The sequence below is a fragment of the Tyto alba genome, unplaced genomic scaffold (genome assembly GCF_018691265.1).
Source record: "Tyto alba isolate M040663 unplaced genomic scaffold, T.alba_DEE_v4.0 Super-Scaffold_2, whole genome shotgun sequence".
Classification (NCBI taxonomy): Eukaryota; Metazoa; Chordata; class Aves; order Strigiformes; family Tytonidae; genus Tyto; species Tyto alba.
This window is the reverse complement of record NW_024881282.1, coordinates 57,859,605-57,876,135: the sequence shown is the minus strand read 5'-3', so window position 1 is coordinate 57,876,135 and position 16,531 is coordinate 57,859,605. Positions and strand designations below refer to the sequence as shown.

The 16,531-nt window shown below is 41.5% G+C and overlaps 1 protein-coding gene across 4 annotated transcripts in view; it reads right to left on the bottom strand.

Moving 5' to 3' along the window:
- Positions 1–5,335: 5,335 nt before the first annotated feature.
- Positions 5,336–16,531, bottom strand: part of PRICKLE1 (prickle planar cell polarity protein 1) — a 66,988-nt gene continuing 55,792 nt past the window's right edge. For all 4 annotated transcript variants that reach the window (XM_042792084.1, XM_042792085.1, XM_032999770.2 and 1 more), the window contains exons 2-8: positions 14,727–14,906; positions 12,340–12,453; positions 11,362–11,499; positions 10,671–10,874; positions 9,951–10,137; positions 8,948–9,811; positions 5,336–7,627 (exon numbers count right to left, since the gene is read on the bottom strand). In XM_042792084.1, coding sequence (XP_042648018.1) covers positions 6,771–7,627; positions 8,948–9,811; positions 9,951–10,137; positions 10,671–10,874; positions 11,362–11,499; positions 12,340–12,453; positions 14,727–14,858 — 2,496 coding nt within the window. In that variant the 5' untranslated portion in view covers positions 14,859–14,906 and the 3' untranslated portion in view covers positions 5,336–6,770. The remainder of the gene's footprint in view (positions 7,628–8,947; positions 9,812–9,950; positions 10,138–10,670; positions 10,875–11,361; positions 11,500–12,339; positions 12,454–14,726; positions 14,907–16,531) is intronic.

Here is a 16,531-nt window from a genome sequence, read left to right as displayed (position 1 = left end):
TATGTCTTGTTTTTATATATACTATAGGAAGGGAAGACTTGCAAAATTGTTCACAACTATGATTTAAGTTATTTATTCTAATTTTAAACTTCAGATTAATTCTGTAAAATTACACATGGGGTTATCTAGTTTCTGACTGCCAGAGCAACTTTAATTACTTGATATAAGAAGTCCTATAATTGCAGGTTCTGCAAATGCCTTTTAAATGTTGGTGTTTTCTGTATCATGAGTCATTACTAGTAAGCAGTATTATATAGGATGAATTGCATTTTTTGTTACTATTTGCTACTAAATGTTTCCTTTGTTATGTTTCTCTCTATACCTTACAGAGTGTAACTGCAGGCAGCCACTGAGCAGGGAAAGGTCCCTTCTCCTACTCTCTCCTCCCCCCTTATGCTTTCTCATCACTTTTCATCCCTCAGTTTTAATAATGGGGAGGCTACGTGTAATCTTTATTTCTAACATCAAGAAGGAGCAGGAATTTGGGGTGGCAAGGTGGAGCAAGGAAAGCGAGCAGGACCATCTCTTTAGTAACTCCAAATTATTTTGGATTAGGTGTAACGTGAAGTTGAACACTAAGGCCTCAAATTCATCATCATTTCAAATCTTGGTGATTCTGGGTAATGTCTGGCACCATTTTTGTGGCTGAGGAGAGTCAAGAGGCTGCCACTGTTACATGATTACTTTTCAGAGATGAAAAATATTTAGGACTCATTGGATTGTGTACAGCTTTACCTTTAATATAAGGTATTGTTTTCTATGAACGCTTTGGGAAAGGGATCATTTGAGTCATAATCACAAAGAGGTAAGTATAAGCATGATTGTTTTATATACATTTGTATTTAGAAACATGTGAAACTCTGTAAAAGGACTAATGACCAAAGCTCACCGTTTCCAAAGTGCACAGTATTTTGAAATGAAAAAATCATTGAATTCACCCCCTTTATCAAGATAGCTTCTCAGATTTCATCAGAATGGTGTGCAGAAAAATAAATGAAATAGCAATGATTTTGCATCTACAAGGTACGTATCACAGTATCTTGCACATGCAAATCGTGATACAGTATATTAAATATGTATTACATCAGATTCCTGAGGTGCCTGATTAGTTTTAATGTCAGTAGGGTGTGGTTTTGCAGTTGGCTTTTGTTGGTTTCTAAGAGTTTGCATTGCTCAAAGGAGATGACCTGCAGTTTACCTTGTTGGCACCTGGGATTGTGTGGGCTGCATCGTGAGCGGGAATAAGCTCATGGATCCTACAGGATGCTAATTTGGGGAGGGAGAGAGGGGAAGAGAGGCAACCTGATGTGGCACAGTAGCTAGACCTGACCCGCCCCTTCTGGCAGCAACCTGGTTTACTGAGATCAGTCATGAAACCACAGGCAAAGTCTTCTCTGGGGCAGAAGTGTAACTACAGCACCTCACTACTTATCTACAGGACTGGGAGCCTTCAGGGTGATTCATCAGAGTTTCTGCTTTGGGTTAGAAATGTTAATGAAAAAATACTGAAATAATGTTTAATATATTTTTGATTAAAAAGGTCCATTCTTACTGTACAGTTTGTTAGGAGTCTCCTTTGCTAGAAGCCTGATTAAATTTACTATGATAAAAGTATCTGATTTTTCAAGCGTTTTTCTGTAAGGTAAAGCCAAAGCTTACAACCACAGAATCAAAGAATATCTCAAGTTGAAAGGGGCCCATAAGGGTAATCGAGTCTAACTCCCTGCTCTTTGCAGACCTACCTAAAACTAAACCATATTGCTAGGGGTGGCATCCAGATGCTCCTTGAACTCTGACAGGGTTGGTGCCGTGACCGCTTCCCTGGGGAGCCTGTTCTGGTGACCGACCATCCTCGCCGTGAAGAACCTTTTCCTAATGTCCAAGGTGAACTTCCCCTGACGCGGCTGCATTCCGTGTCCTCATGTCCCGTTGCTGGTCATCAGAGAGAGGAGATCAGCACCTCCCCGTCCGCTGCCTCCTTCGATGAAGCTGTAGACCGCGATGAGGGCTCCCCTCAGCGCTTTCTCTTCTCCAGGTGGAACAATCCAAGCGACCTCAGCCGCTCCTTGTAAGTCTTGCCCTCGAGACCTTTCACCATCTTGGTCGCCCACCTCTGGGCACACCCTAATAGTCTGATGTCCTTCTTACATGGAGGCACCCCAAACCGCACATGGTACTCGAGGTGGGGCCGCATCAGTGCAGTGTAGAGGGGACAGCCACCTCCCTCAGTCGGCCAGCTGTGCTGTGCTGGATGCACCCCAGGACACGGTGGGCCCTTTTGGCTGCCAGGGAGCCCTGTTGACTCATGTTTGACTTGCCGTCAACCCAGACCCCCAGATCTCTTTCCCCAGGGCTGCGCTCCAGCCCCTCGTCCCCCAGTTCTCACGTATAACCAGGACTACCCCACGCCAGGTGGAGAATCTGGCACTTGCTCTTGTTAAATTTCCTACAACTGGTGATTGTCCAGCTCTCCAGTCTATCCAGATCTCTCTGCCAGGCCGCTCTACCCTTGAGGGAGTCCACAGCTCCTCTTAGTTTAGTGTCGTTGGCAATCTTAGTTAATGTACGTTTGACTCCTATGTCTGTATCATTTATAAAAACCTGAAGGAGCAGTGGCCCTAAAATTGAGCCCTGGGGAACCCCAGGTGACTGGTGACTGGCCGCCAGCCTGATGTAACCCCATTTACTGTAACTTTGAGCCTGTCCCGTCAGCCAATTAGCTAGTAGGTCAGGAAGAGCTTTCAAAAGTTTGTTAGGTTGTCCTTTGCTTAATCTGACTATTCTTTTTAAATGGTTTTTACTCATGAACTAAGGAGCCTTTTGAATTTTTTCGTAAGTGTTATTTCTGTGAAAGGTTTCATTCACCTTTATGAGTGATAGGTAATTGGCTTTCTGTTTAATACTTGTCATTATGTTGAATGTTCACATTTAACCTTTTTGTGATGTATGCTTTCCGTTGATGTAAAAGTAAAATATGCCAGTCACTTAAGCAAGAAACTTGGCTTTTAGTCTTGCTTCCTGTAGTAACAAACATATACTTTGTATTTATTTCATATCAATGTAAAAAGTTGTCCTTGGTCTCATGGCCAGGCCCCGTGGGGCTCTTGGAAAGGGGTAGGAAGAGCATTGGTGGAAGGAACCAGACGCTGTGCTGGAAGAATTTATTTTCTTTGTCACCGTAAGAGCTCCTGAAAACAAAACTTAGTCCTAGCACTCATTACTGTGCAGATCCCCTAAAAGAATAAAAAGGAAAGAGGAAAAGGAAGGAAGTGAGCATGGAAATTCAGTGCTACCTGCCAAGGCTGGAGCAGTTCTGAACCGATCTGTAACCTCACTGGGTGAGTTGGCAGCTTGGGGTGACAACGTAAGCAGTTAGCGTGAAAGTCCGCAATAAAACCACTATGGGTATGAAAGGAGCTAATGATGCCACGTATTAGGGAAGGACGGGTTCCTTGCAAGCATGCTGTATGTGCAAGGTTTCTTCTTTTGATGAGGATGAGGATAATGTATTGCCCCAGTATTTCTCACTCTTGTGAATGTTGTACAGGGTTTGGCTGGTATAATTTTCTTCAGAGTAGCTAGCATGGGGCTGCGTTTTGGATTTCTGCTGAAAACAGTGTTGATAACACAGGGATGTTTTCATTACTGCCAAGCAGCACTTACACAGTGCCAAGGCCTTTTCTGCCTCTCACCCCACCCCACCAGCGAGCAGGCCGGGGGTGCACAAGGAGTTGGGGGGGGCACAGCTGGGACAGCTGACCCCAACTGCCCAAAGGGACGTTCCACACCATGTGATGTCATGCTCAGTAATAAAATAGGGAGAAATGTGCCAGGGCTGCTATTGCTCGGGGTCTGACTGGGTACCAGTTGGCTCGTGGAAAACAAGTGGATTTTTTTCACTTGGGGTTTCTGTGGTTTGTTTTTTAACCTTATTAAACTGCCTTTATCTCAACCCATGAATTTTCTCACTTCTACCCTTCTGATTCTCGCCCCCATCCCACTGCTGGGCAGTGAGTGAGCGGCCATGTGATGCTTAGGTGCCTACCAGGGTATAAGCTCCACTTGGAATGTAGGTGCTACTTTTAATATACAACAGAGTTTACAGCTTTGGTGACTGTAACTGAGTCTTCTGCTAGTAGCAGACACTATATCCCATACCCTTCTCTTTAAGGTGGAAGAATCAATTAGAAACATTACTCATAAGAAGTAATCAAAAAGGATGAAGTTGAAATCTTTTAGTGAAAAAACAAAGTTGTATAGCTATCTTTAAACTTAGTGCATAACTTTTAAAGCGGATAAAAATACAAGTTAGCCCCTCTTTAAGAAAGCGTGCTTACAAGTAGCTGTTATTCCTCCCCTTTCATGAACATCTCTTAGCAGTCTGTTCCTCAGCAAAACAAAGCTTTCTAAATGTTTTCTAATTCTGTTAATCCCTTGTGGGCCTGCAGCCCAGCCTAGGTAAGGAGACGTAGCTAAACCAGCTCTGACCGAGCTGCTCAGGCAGCACCCCGGAGCACTGCTCCCCCGGGCATCGCACTGTGCAGCCCGACCTTGCTCAGCCTGGTCTGCTCTTGAGGGAAAACAGGTGGGAGGGAGCTCCTGCCTCGGGCTCTGCCCTTCGGCTGCCAGGCGAAGGCGAAGGCGACCTCCCTCTGCCACTGCCAGCATCCCCCTGGCCACCCCTTGGCCCCCACAATGCAGCATGGTATTACTTTGATCAGCTTTCACGTACACAAGACTTGTTTGTACTACAAAAGTGACTTTAATGGCTGATATCACCTCTGGGAGTAAAGGATCGTTTACTTATTTTACCCTGAAAAATACAAGCAAGTAACTGCTAGTTGGATTTAGCCTTAGCTATGGCTTCATTTTCTTTGGTGTAAGCCAATACCCACGTGTCCATTTCCTCCCTTCTAGCTGCTTTTATTGCAAAACTTCCCTGTCCTCAAGAATTACAAGCTTAGTTCAAGTTGCCAGGCTTTTTTGGTAAGAAGCACGTTATTTCATTGATTACCTTTCTTCAGGTGGTCAGAAAAGCCAATGGCCCTAGCATTTACTGTCTTAATTGGTGGATGTCACTGTTAATTCAAGTAACAAATTTTTGCCCTTTATCTAAAAAAATTGGAAGTTTACTGTAACTTAAAATAGCTCCCTGCTCCACATGAGTTCAAGACAAATTCTGAGATTACCTACTACTTCATAGCTTTTTGCCAGCTTGCCTTCTAGAACTGCCCAGCATCTCTTTTCCTTTATGTAGATGAACTTCAGAAACTATTTTTGGGCAAAGAGGAGAACAATAATAATAATTAAAAAAAAAAATCCACAACCACAGGAGTTGCATATTTGTTGTACTGATATATTCCAGGCTTGTGTGGTTTTTACATTTATATAGTTTACATTTTGCTTGACCCATAAATAACACTTGCAAGATTAAGAGGGCCATAGTTTAGAGAGTATTTACATAGCCCCACCATGCATACAGAGCTTTTAATACCTAGCAGACAAAAAGCTGTTTTGCATTAAACATTTTTCAATATTTTTCAACTTAAAACCCCTGACTAAAATACAAGCGATATTGCATCCATAATGCTGCTGTTAAACCCCTAACAAATCTAGTTTGATATTGTAACAAACTTCTTCAAATTCAGGGATATAAAAATATTCAGCTTTTTAAATTTTAACTGTACAATATGTACATTAGTATTTGCACTGTTAAATTATGAATACATTTAAGCCTATGAAATACTACATTATAAATATCAATGTTTTTTGATTTAGAATTGCAGCTAATACATTTTAAAACCTGGATAACGCATTTGAAAAGACACAATTCTGGAGCCTAATCCTTTAAGCCCTTATGAAAGTATTTGTTACGTAAGTAGATTCATTGACTTAAATGGGGTTACATGCCTGAGCAAAGGACTCCAGCAGTTGTACCTCTCTTTCGTTGCTGGAGGGAGGGTGGCCCAGCCTAAAAACATCACCACTCATTGGCAGCTAAGTCCAACTCCAGCAGCTGAATTAATATCTTTCTTTAAACAGGCACCAAAAAAAAAAAAAAAAAAAAAAAGACAAACAAACAAACAAAAACCCTTACGGAGGGATGGAAGTCTTAAAAACTTGTGGAGGGGAAAAACATTAAAGTTCAATGTATAAACCATTTACTGCTGCTTTAGGATACATCAGGCCTCAAGCAATTCAGCTCCCACATTCTGATTTTTGCCTCCTTAATACTGGACTCTTTGGAAAAGGAGCATTTTCCCAAATTAAAAAAAATAAAAAATAAAAAATAATCCAGTTTTTGTAAGGAAACTTGAAGGAGGAAGAGTGAGCTTTATCACTAAAGAAAGGGCACGGTCTAGAGCCTTTTTCTTGGTGGTAAGAGGAAAAAGTCAAAGATCACCCTGTGTGGGTATAGCTACAGCACAGGACTGACAATTTTATTTATTGATCTTTGTTGAATGCCCTCAGGTAATTCAACATAGCTGAAGATCAAGCATAAAATAAAACGTCTACAAAACGTCTGTATCAAGAACTGCAGTAACAGTATTTTGACAGCTGAAACATAATACGTAAACCTAGCAATATGTGAGCAGATCATCATTTGGCATGGTGACATTTCTGAATGTTACTTGTACAATGTAAACTCTGGCAGGGTTATCATTTACACTGGCAAAGCATTAAGAACCTTAGCAACTTGCCTAAGTACAATTATTAATATAAAAAGATGTGGTTCAAACTGTAGCTACAGAGTTGACTGGTCTTCCCAATTAAGAAATGATGCAATTTTTGCCTTTGTGTCCCCTCTTCTTCTTTGATTTGGTTGTCCTTTGTCCAAACTGAGAACTAGATAATGCAGTAGTTGGACCAGAAAGGTCATCTGTATAGTATGGGTATCTCAGTGATCGTGGCTGTGGAATTGGCTGTCCTAGAAAATACCCTTCCTCTTCAGAATCGGATGATGAGGATGAAGTTGAACACCAGGAGTCATCTTCCTCACCATACAATCCAAAAAATTTATCAACCACCTGATTCCGCAGTGCATAATCAGACCTAGTATGGGCATATTGTCCGTACAGCTCTGCGTTTTGAATGTATGCCCGAATCTCACGCGAGCTTCTATTCTGAATAAACTTTTCATGATCCTGGGGGGAGTAATAACGAAACCTCTCTCTTGGAGAACATCTTCTTTCTGCGGCCAAGTTAAGTGCATTATCTGAACGAGACTTCCTACTTCTTCTACGATGATGAGAAGGCCGATTTCCACGCTCTTCAAAATGGTAAACACGCCTACGAGTCCTTTCACTCATCGGGGGCTGACGTATTTCAACGTTCTCGTAACTTCCATTATCAATAACATCATCTGAAAACTTCACTTGCTGTGGTCTAGACTGGGATTTAGATCTTCTCAGGACAGGCATATGGACTGGCTTTTCCTCTGGCAAGACCTTTTCCTGACACAACTCTGAGCTCAGACTCTTCAAGGACTCTGTGCTCCGGTGGAGCATTGAAGAATTCAGAGTTCCCATGTTGCTCATTTTCTCACAGTCCTCTACCTCCAGTTCTTCGAAAGTTTGCAAAGAGTAGAGAGATGGCCGTGGCTTGCCTTCTCCATCTATCGAAGCCCCTGTGGTGGGAATGGAGAAAGGAGGAAAAGAAAATGAGAGGACTATCCAAGAGATAAGTATTATAACGAACTAGTAAACATTCATTTTCAGTAAAGCAGACCTTATTAGTGTTATTTGGAACTATTACTGAAAGGACTAGCTTCATGGAACAATTAAGCTCTGTTTTGACTTAAAATATTTAAGTACTAGCTCTTACTACCAAAGAATTAGCTAACATTAGGACAGCAAGAGCAGAAGTTTAATGAGTTTAAAATTTTTAAACAGCTCTAAGACTCATACAGCTAAGCCTCTAACAAAAAAAGAATTACTTAAAATTATTCTACGGTCCATGGTTGCCATTTTTCAAGCGGAAATATTTCATGTTTCTGGTATCTCTAAATTCCAGCTGTTGCTACAGGAAAGCCAGGCTTACTGCCTCACAAAGAAGGATCCTTCCCCTCCAAAAATCAGCAGCAGTCGGCTGGCCTGGTTTACTCCAGGTTTGTGTGCAATGACCCTTCATTCCCCCAGCAGCAGCATCATCTGCCCTCTGACCTTCCCTGGTGCAACACCTCTAGTTCCTCCTCCTCCTCCTCCCCGCCCCCCGAACCAAGCTCCCCTCGGCAGTTCCTTTGTTACTGCTTAGGCAATGCAGCATGGGGTTGGGCCTGAGCCACCTGAGTGGCTGCAGCCATTCAGATTACAGAAGGAAAGGGAGGGAGAAGGGGATAAGACAACTTTTAAAATGGGTCTCGTACTTAACTCTCAGGTTCAGTTTTTTTGTAGGGAAATATGAAGGTTAATGCACAAACACACACAGACACTTGCATATCTGACTTGTATCGCTTCAGCTGATTTCAATCATGTTTGACAAGGAGGTTCACAAAAGTAAATTATCAGTTTCTCTTTAGTCAATGGAGAAAGATAATCTTATATAAACCTCGTTTTCTAAGGCTAAGGTTACCATTCTTTCAGATTTTCTACATATTTATATAAGCGAATCATGAAATTACCCAAAGTGTTTTGCAGATTATCTTTGATATTATCCTAGTATATAATGCAACTTCTCGTATTTAAGGTGTGGAAAAAAATAAAACTTCATTTGCTTCAAGTGGTCATTCGTATAAACAAATGCATAATTTAAGACCATCCTTTCTCTGTTTAACATTATGGATTATCTTGTGGAAGAATATGTGCTTGATAAAGATACTGCCTACTTTACATGCATCACTTGCTACTAAAGCTTTTTAGAAATCACAGAGAGAAAAAGTTCAAAATACTCCAACACGTGTGCTTTGGTTGACCTTTCTATCAAAACCAGTCACTTCTTCCCCCGTTACCTGTTATGTTAGACAAAGCCAAAGAATCCATTGAGTCTCGAACACTTTGTTCTTGCTGTTTCAGGTCAGACAAACATTCCAGTGAACCTCCATACCAAGGTGTTTGGTCGTGTTTGTATCCTGATGCCCCATGTTCCATGTCTAGCTCCTGGATTTTCCTGCTGCTGGCAGGGCCTGGGTGGCTGCCATAGGCAGAGTCACCCAAGCCATCTTGCGACTGGGCCCAGTACATGTCTGTTTGGTACTTCTTACTTGCGAGGCTTGGATTATTTTTTTTCAAGTCCAACTTGCTCTTGACCATGCTATCAGAAATCCAGTGTTCACTCGATCTAATGTCTACTTCAGCAGGCTGTTGGAAGAGGCTTTTATCACCAAACTTCAGAAGAAGTTGAGTCATGTAGTCTTCATGTTCAGCCCATTCTTCGGGGTCTTCAGGCATTTCTTGCTCTACTCTTCCTTTCCAGAAGTCTTCATTTACAAAGCTTGCCTCTTCCCTTGAAAGGCTTAAGTCATCCAGCTTACGAGAAAGAGTATCATCAGCATTACCTGAAAGGCCAGGAAATTTGTAATTGAGGGCTGGTGAGAGGAGGAGAGACTGGCGGCACTGGTCGGCTGACCGGCTGCTTTTTCCCATGCGAACGCTCCTCCTGGAATCTCTGGATCGAGCAGACTGAAATGCAGAATCAGAGGAGTCGGAGGCATGGACATCCTCTCCCAAGCTGCAGGTTTTCGAACAGTAAATCTGCCCTTGCTTTGGAAGGAAAGGGCAGCCAAGCAAAGACGTCTTGCACTGAGCACAAGAAAAACAAGTCTCTGTGGCATGCCAGTGCTGTCCGTCGTAGGTCATCTGAGCATGGTCAACACCTGGAAATGGAGAGAAAGCAATGCTTTGGGTTTCTCTAAAAAATCGCTTGCAGAATCCACACTTCTGGAATGTGAAATAACTTTGTGAATTGTCTTTCCCTCAATCTCTAAGCTTAAGGCTTGAAAAGGACGGACTTACCAATGTGTTCCCCACAGGTCTCACAGTATTCCGCATAGAGAGATTCGAAACAGTTACAGCAGAATGGTCGTCCATCCTTCATGATGTATCTCTGTCCACCCAGAATTGTTTCACACTCGAGGCAACAGAAGTGCTTCATATGCCAGTGGCGACCCTCAGCTTCTGTACACTCATCAGCAAAAATGATCTTTTCGGAGATAAAAAGTAAACTTTTAGTTAAGTGGCCAAAACCTCACCTTGGGAGTTCGAGCATGCAAAAATAATCCCAATTGTGCAGTTCACACGCTGAATTTGTTTTCTGAATTACAAAGATAGAAACAACAACGTCCCATAGCAACTGTGGCTTTCTGACTTTTCTGTAACAACAAGTTCTTTTTAAAGCAGAAAACATAAAGGAGAACATAAGAACTCAACCGTTAAAGAAACTGCTATCAGGATGATATTTTGGAATATTTGTACGGATCCTTTTTCTAATTTAACCTACAAGATTCAATTCTAAATACAAACAGGCATGTGCTTTCTAAATAGCTTCATATTGCTTGTAATATTGCCAATTTGACAAGAAACGAAACACACCTCAGCCTTCAAACACATCTATGCAGCAGAGTCCTCACTTCTTAAACACATGCATCTGATCTGAAGTTAGTAATTGTCCGAGTGATGCAGTTTGTCAACTGAACAACAGGAGTGTAGATTGGCTGTAAAATGTGAATTATTTACCTCATCGCAGGCTGAACACCGAGGTTTGAGAAGTTCGGCGTGGTGCCTGCCACAGTGAATTTTTCCATCTTGGTAGAAGTAGATAAGGTCAACGAGCAGCTCGTTACATGTGTAGCACACAAAACACGAGGGATGCCAGCACACACCAGGCCCGGCCCTCGAGGCAAAAACTGCAACTTCACCACCGTTTACTTTTGTACCACACTAGGAACAGAACCAGAAAGTGAATACACTTCCCATCCCAAGCTACTAGCTTCTAGCATTTAAACAAAGTTAAAACACCAAACCCGATCTCAAGGTTTTATTCCAAAATTCTGACAAGAGGGGAAAAAAAAATTCTCAATTTTGGTCTCGACAAACTTTGTGCATCAACAGACCTTTTGTGAATAGAAGTTCATTTTATACATAACATTTTTAAGGATATGCCTATTTTTCATTTGCATTACTCTAGTATGAGTCATCAACGGGTTTTTTTTGAGTAGGAAATATATCAAAGATTCTGTTCATTCATGGTGTCAGAGGTGGTGGTTTGCTCAAGCAAGCACTACCTTCTTTCTCTTTACATGCAGTTTCAAAACTAATTTTTTTTTTTTGGTGTTCACAGACAGACATAAGCTTACATTTACTATTGATATACTTTAGTGTTACATCATTCAGCTCGCTAGCTGGCTTGTGGCACCAGCAGTATTACCTGTTCACAAACCGCATGCATCACTGCTCTCGAGAGCAGTTTAATAGTGCCTCGGCCGAGTGCCTCCTTCTTGCGCTGAGAACTGAACATCTGCAGTTCCTTCTTCTCTTCTTCACTTAAAGACTGGCAGTATCTCACCTTCCAGTGAAAACAGAGGAGAACTTATTTTAAAGACCAAGCTTTTAAAGTAGCAGATTAATAAGTAAGTGCCTATATGCAAGGAATTCCTCAGGCATGCTGACAATCCTCATTAAACTTCTCCAATTTGTCTTGTCTACTGCCTTAGTATTTAGCTAACCTTGCATAATACAAAAGCAGTACGGAGAGAGATCTTGTATTACAGGGGAAAAAAACACTACAGTAAACTAACAAGTTGTTTAGGCAAGAAATAAGATTTTAAAAAGCCAAACTAAAACCTGCTGCTATCCTAAAATAATGGAACGGACCTAAATCAGCCATAACATTGTCCTTTGGATTTATGGTTAAATGCCCACAACTAAGTACTGCAGTCTACATGAGATCTTAGGTATTGACACCCCCACCCCCCTTCCTTACAAAGAGCTTGTTTGTTATTTCCACTTCTACTCCAAATTACACTGCATATCTGAGATGCAAACCTTTTACTATCACAAAGCATCCTTTTTGTGTGCTACAATGCAATTCCAGGAATTTGTAGGTTCCTGGTAATTGGTGGGTGGCTGCAAACACTATAAAACCAACTTGTGTTAAGTTTATTGCAGTGACACCAGCCTCCCTAACAAGCAAAGGCAGTGTCCTTCCAGACAGCTCTTATCTGCACACGAGCCAACCGGACAGCCGAACAATGGGCTCAGTGTACACACCGTGCTGCTTTATAGGTCAGATGCCACTGCAGGCCATGGTTTAGGCTTGTAATAAATACCCAGGTAGGTGATTCTCCACGTAAAAGCTGCCAGGGAGACCTAAGGCCTGACGGTGCATCCTGAATTCTGTGTTTACCTCATTATCGTGGGGTGGCAGCTGATAGAGGAGTTGTTTAATTCGGTGTTTCTCTCCGGGGCTGTTAACGTAAGGGACCTTCTCCTCTGGCAGGCAGGCGAAATACAGCTGGACCTGACCAGGAGGAACACAGAGTTCAGACCGAGGGACACACGCCACCCAAGCCCTGCAAGCGTCCCTTCAGCTACTGTTTGATCTCGGGTCTCATTTTCAAAGGAAGAAGGTTACGCTTCATTAGACCTGTGACAGGGTTTGTGTTGAAAATACGAGACCCAGATGAACCAGCTCAGCAAACCCAAACCGTCTCTGATAAAACTAGCACCCAGCTGCTGAATTGCTTTTCTGGAATGCAATTTGCAGTGACAATTAGGGGGGTATCATAAATTATGCACATTTAATGTTCTCATTATTCCCACCCCCTTCAGGGCTGGTCAGCAACCCCGTGGAAATTCCAAGTTTCCCCTCTGCAATTTACCACACAAGGCATGAAGCTTTCCAGAAAACAGCCACTATATAAACAAATTTAATTTGCTCTCTGCATTTTACACATTGTTGAGACAAAAGCTGTTTTGTAGTCTCCTGCTGATCAGGTTCACCCAAAGCATCAGCTTTCATTGCTTCCATGTGGGCTTTGGTAAGAAGGTGGAAACATCCTTCCCTTGGGAGGAGGCTGGATCCAGCCACATTTCAGTCAGATGCAAATTAACTACGAAATTTTCACAGGCTGCATGTTTCTGATAAAGAAATCAATATTAGGTGTACACACCTATCAATCTTCACTCTTTTTTTTTTTTTTTTCAGAAGAAAATTATGACAGGAAAGCTGTAATGAATACTATGACAAAGCCCAATGGCAAAAAATATTTTTGTGGAACAGCTACAGATTTATTGTTTTTCCTATGCAGTTTCCAGCTTGTCACGAGGCCTGGGGCTGTAAATAAGAGCCGACTATTGGCAAAAATATTACTTGCCATCCAGATTTAAATAATGCTCAGGTCAACAGCTTATTACTGTTAAAGACAGATGAAAAAGAAGCAGTAATCAGTCACTTGACTCAGGAAGTAATCAAAATTGTATGGGAAAGGTTGTATGAAACATAACTTGGTCTTCATTTAACCAAAATTTAAATATCAGAAGTCTACTGTAAGCCCACTGACTTCTGACTGTATTTCAAAAAGCTGCAGGAAAAGGTAACAACATGCAGTAAGAACTGAAGCGTTAAAGATACTTTATCCCCTTTTCTCAAGTTTATTGCACTGTTCTCAAAAAAAGTCATTCTTCTTGGAAAAAATCTTTAGTGAGTTTAAGCTAGCTGGATTATGAGCGTATTTCAAGGCATTTAATTGTTCTGGCAGAATGTTAGCTTGCTGTTTGCCTTAAGGTCTGATTCATCAGGATCCTTATATATGCTTAAGTAAGTGATAAAAAGAGTTTCTCTAAAAATAACCCATTTTTTTGCCATTCCTGCTGACTTGTTACTTTATTCATGATTAAGAACATCTCCGCATAGCAGAAAGGAGACATCTCCTGCACCTTGATGGCTATGGGCTGCATTATCTCGCCAGCTGAAGGAGGGTTGCTCTGTTAGCAGACGCTAGAAAGCCACTCTCCCCATCTAACACCGAAGTTTGAGTTCTGGATGTTACCGAGTGCACAGCTTCAGCACAGCTGCAGTATCGTCAAGTAAATGAATACCATGAGAGGTTCATTTTGATCTCCCACAGCAACTTGCTCATCAATAATTTCACTGTTATTTCCATTACCATGACGTTATAAAAGATAAAGAAGAAAGGGGAGAGCGGAAGGAACAGCCCAACCAACCCACGAGTGTCAGCTCCAGAGACCGTACAAGAGAAATCCTGGCGTGAGCAAATGGCAGGCATACAACTATTTAAACAAGCGTAAAATACATTACTGCTTGTCACAGTGACAAAACCCTTTCGTTTATTTGCACTGTAGTAACACACATGTTCTAGATGTCAAATGCCTAATTATTTAGAGAGTTGCACAAGTGCAGTGAAGTACTGGCCAAGTAGCACAATGCCACGAGGTATGCCATGAGCTTTAATGTAACCTAATAACTTATTTTAAAGAGAAAGCAAATTTCTATCCGTCTTTTAGACTTGAAAATACACACCTCTGCGGCACATACTGATTGAAAAATCTTGAGTGTGAACTTTTTTTTGGAGCATAAATCTCCTCGGTGACGAGGATTTTAAGCTCCCTAAACGCAGCCTTACTGGAACAGGAAACAAAACAAGAAGTGCTCTAGATGACTTTAAGTTTTATACATTATAAGAATTTACTTAGACTTGTAGATGCAGCCTGTCACTGCCCGAGACAGTCCTTACAAGGCATATTTTAAAAAAGCAGAAGCAGAGTTGGTACCTGCTCTGGTCTGAGGCCTGGGGGGACCCAGGCATATTCTTCCAAGGCACAGCCAGAGTCATCGTCAGATGTTGAGCTTCGCTGGCACCCGAAAATGAGATTATTGGCTTTGGGCTCCATCTCCAATGGCATAAATGTGAAGCGTTAAATATTTTAGATGCAGCTCATCAAGCAATTGATCTGGAGGAAGATATTAACAGAGTTTTAATAAATGTGAACATTCAACAACTAATTATCAGTGTAAATGATCTTACAACCGTTTAGTATTCCTTGTGTTGCCCAGAACCATAAACAACCGAAGCATCATTACAACTTGCTACAAGCAAATCAAAAGCACTTAAAAGAGTTGTAAGAACAAAACTACCCAAGAAAACTAGACGCACACTACCGTGTTTGGCAAGCACACTGTATTTCAATATTAACACTTATCTTCTTTTACACTTCTGCTTTTTTCACATCACAGGTTATATGTAGGTATATCTAGCAAATACTCATTGAGCAGATATTAACGAAAGGAATAACATGAGCCTTTCCTGAAGTCATTACTACCATCAATCTAGTAACACAAAAGACATGACAACCGCTTGTCAAAAACTAAAGAAATTGCGGGGAAAGACAGTTGTGCAAGTAGCATCCTGTTTTTCACAAGGTAGACACAGAGCAGTAAGCATCTGCTGGATTCCTCCGAGAACTTTGTTTCAGCTGTATCAGAGTGGAAGGGCGTTGGTCCAGTTAAATATTTGAAATCCAATTACACCAGATTAGGCTCTGTAAAATACATCATGATTGTTCTGTTAATTTAAAACCCTACAGGGAGATGCTTCTGTTGATTCCTGAAGCCTGCAAAGCTTAGTATCAGTGGGATCATTTTGAGTCACAACTGGCAAAGAAGGCTCTCACCAACATCCATAGCATTCTGCAGTAAAAAGCTTATCAAGATAAATATCTTGCATTAATTCTAGCCGAAGTTATTAGGAAGTTCAGACCAGGAACTCCAGTGAAATAGAGTTAACCAAAAACAGAGAGGATGTATCCCTACCATGACAGACATCCTGTATGTTACTGTAAAATGTGCCTCCCCTGTTTTAGGCAATTCTTTCACCTATTCATCTAAACATGGATGCAATCTTGTCAGTGCTAGATTTGTGCTGTATAAAATTTTAATCTCCTTGACATATAACCTCGCTGGTGGGTCTAAAGCAGAGAGCAATCTAAGAGCTTCAGTTGAGTCCTACATTACATTTCCAGCCTCATCACCACCATATTAAAGAAATAAATTGCTCATCGATCACAGGCAGAAAAAGGATTTAAGACCATGTACCCAAGTACTCTGCTACTCAACAGCAGTTCCTCCTCTGTCAAGTGGGAGGCACTGGTTAGTGTCAGGCTCTGTTGCTTCAGTACGTAAACCCAAACCTGCTCCAAAAAAAAGTGGCCACATGCATCCAAAGCTAAAAACTTGGAGAAATTATGATATTCAGTATTATGTAGTTTATCTACCCCCATTTTCAATGTCAATGTGTTCCCACACCCCATAAAAAGAGATAGGATTATTTAACTCCCCCACTGGGCTAGTGCTCAAAAAAATTAACTTGGTAATTTTACTCCAAAAACTTCTGGTTCAAAAACATAGGCACTGTTTTTGGTGCACTGCTAAGATGACAACACACTTCTTTTACACTGTGTAGCTGCACTGTAATAAAAGATCAATTTAATATTTGATGGGGCAAGCAAACCTGCCAAACTTCCCTTTAAGATCAGGCTATTTCTACAAAGTTTGTGAGCTGTCAGGCAAATTTCTGAAA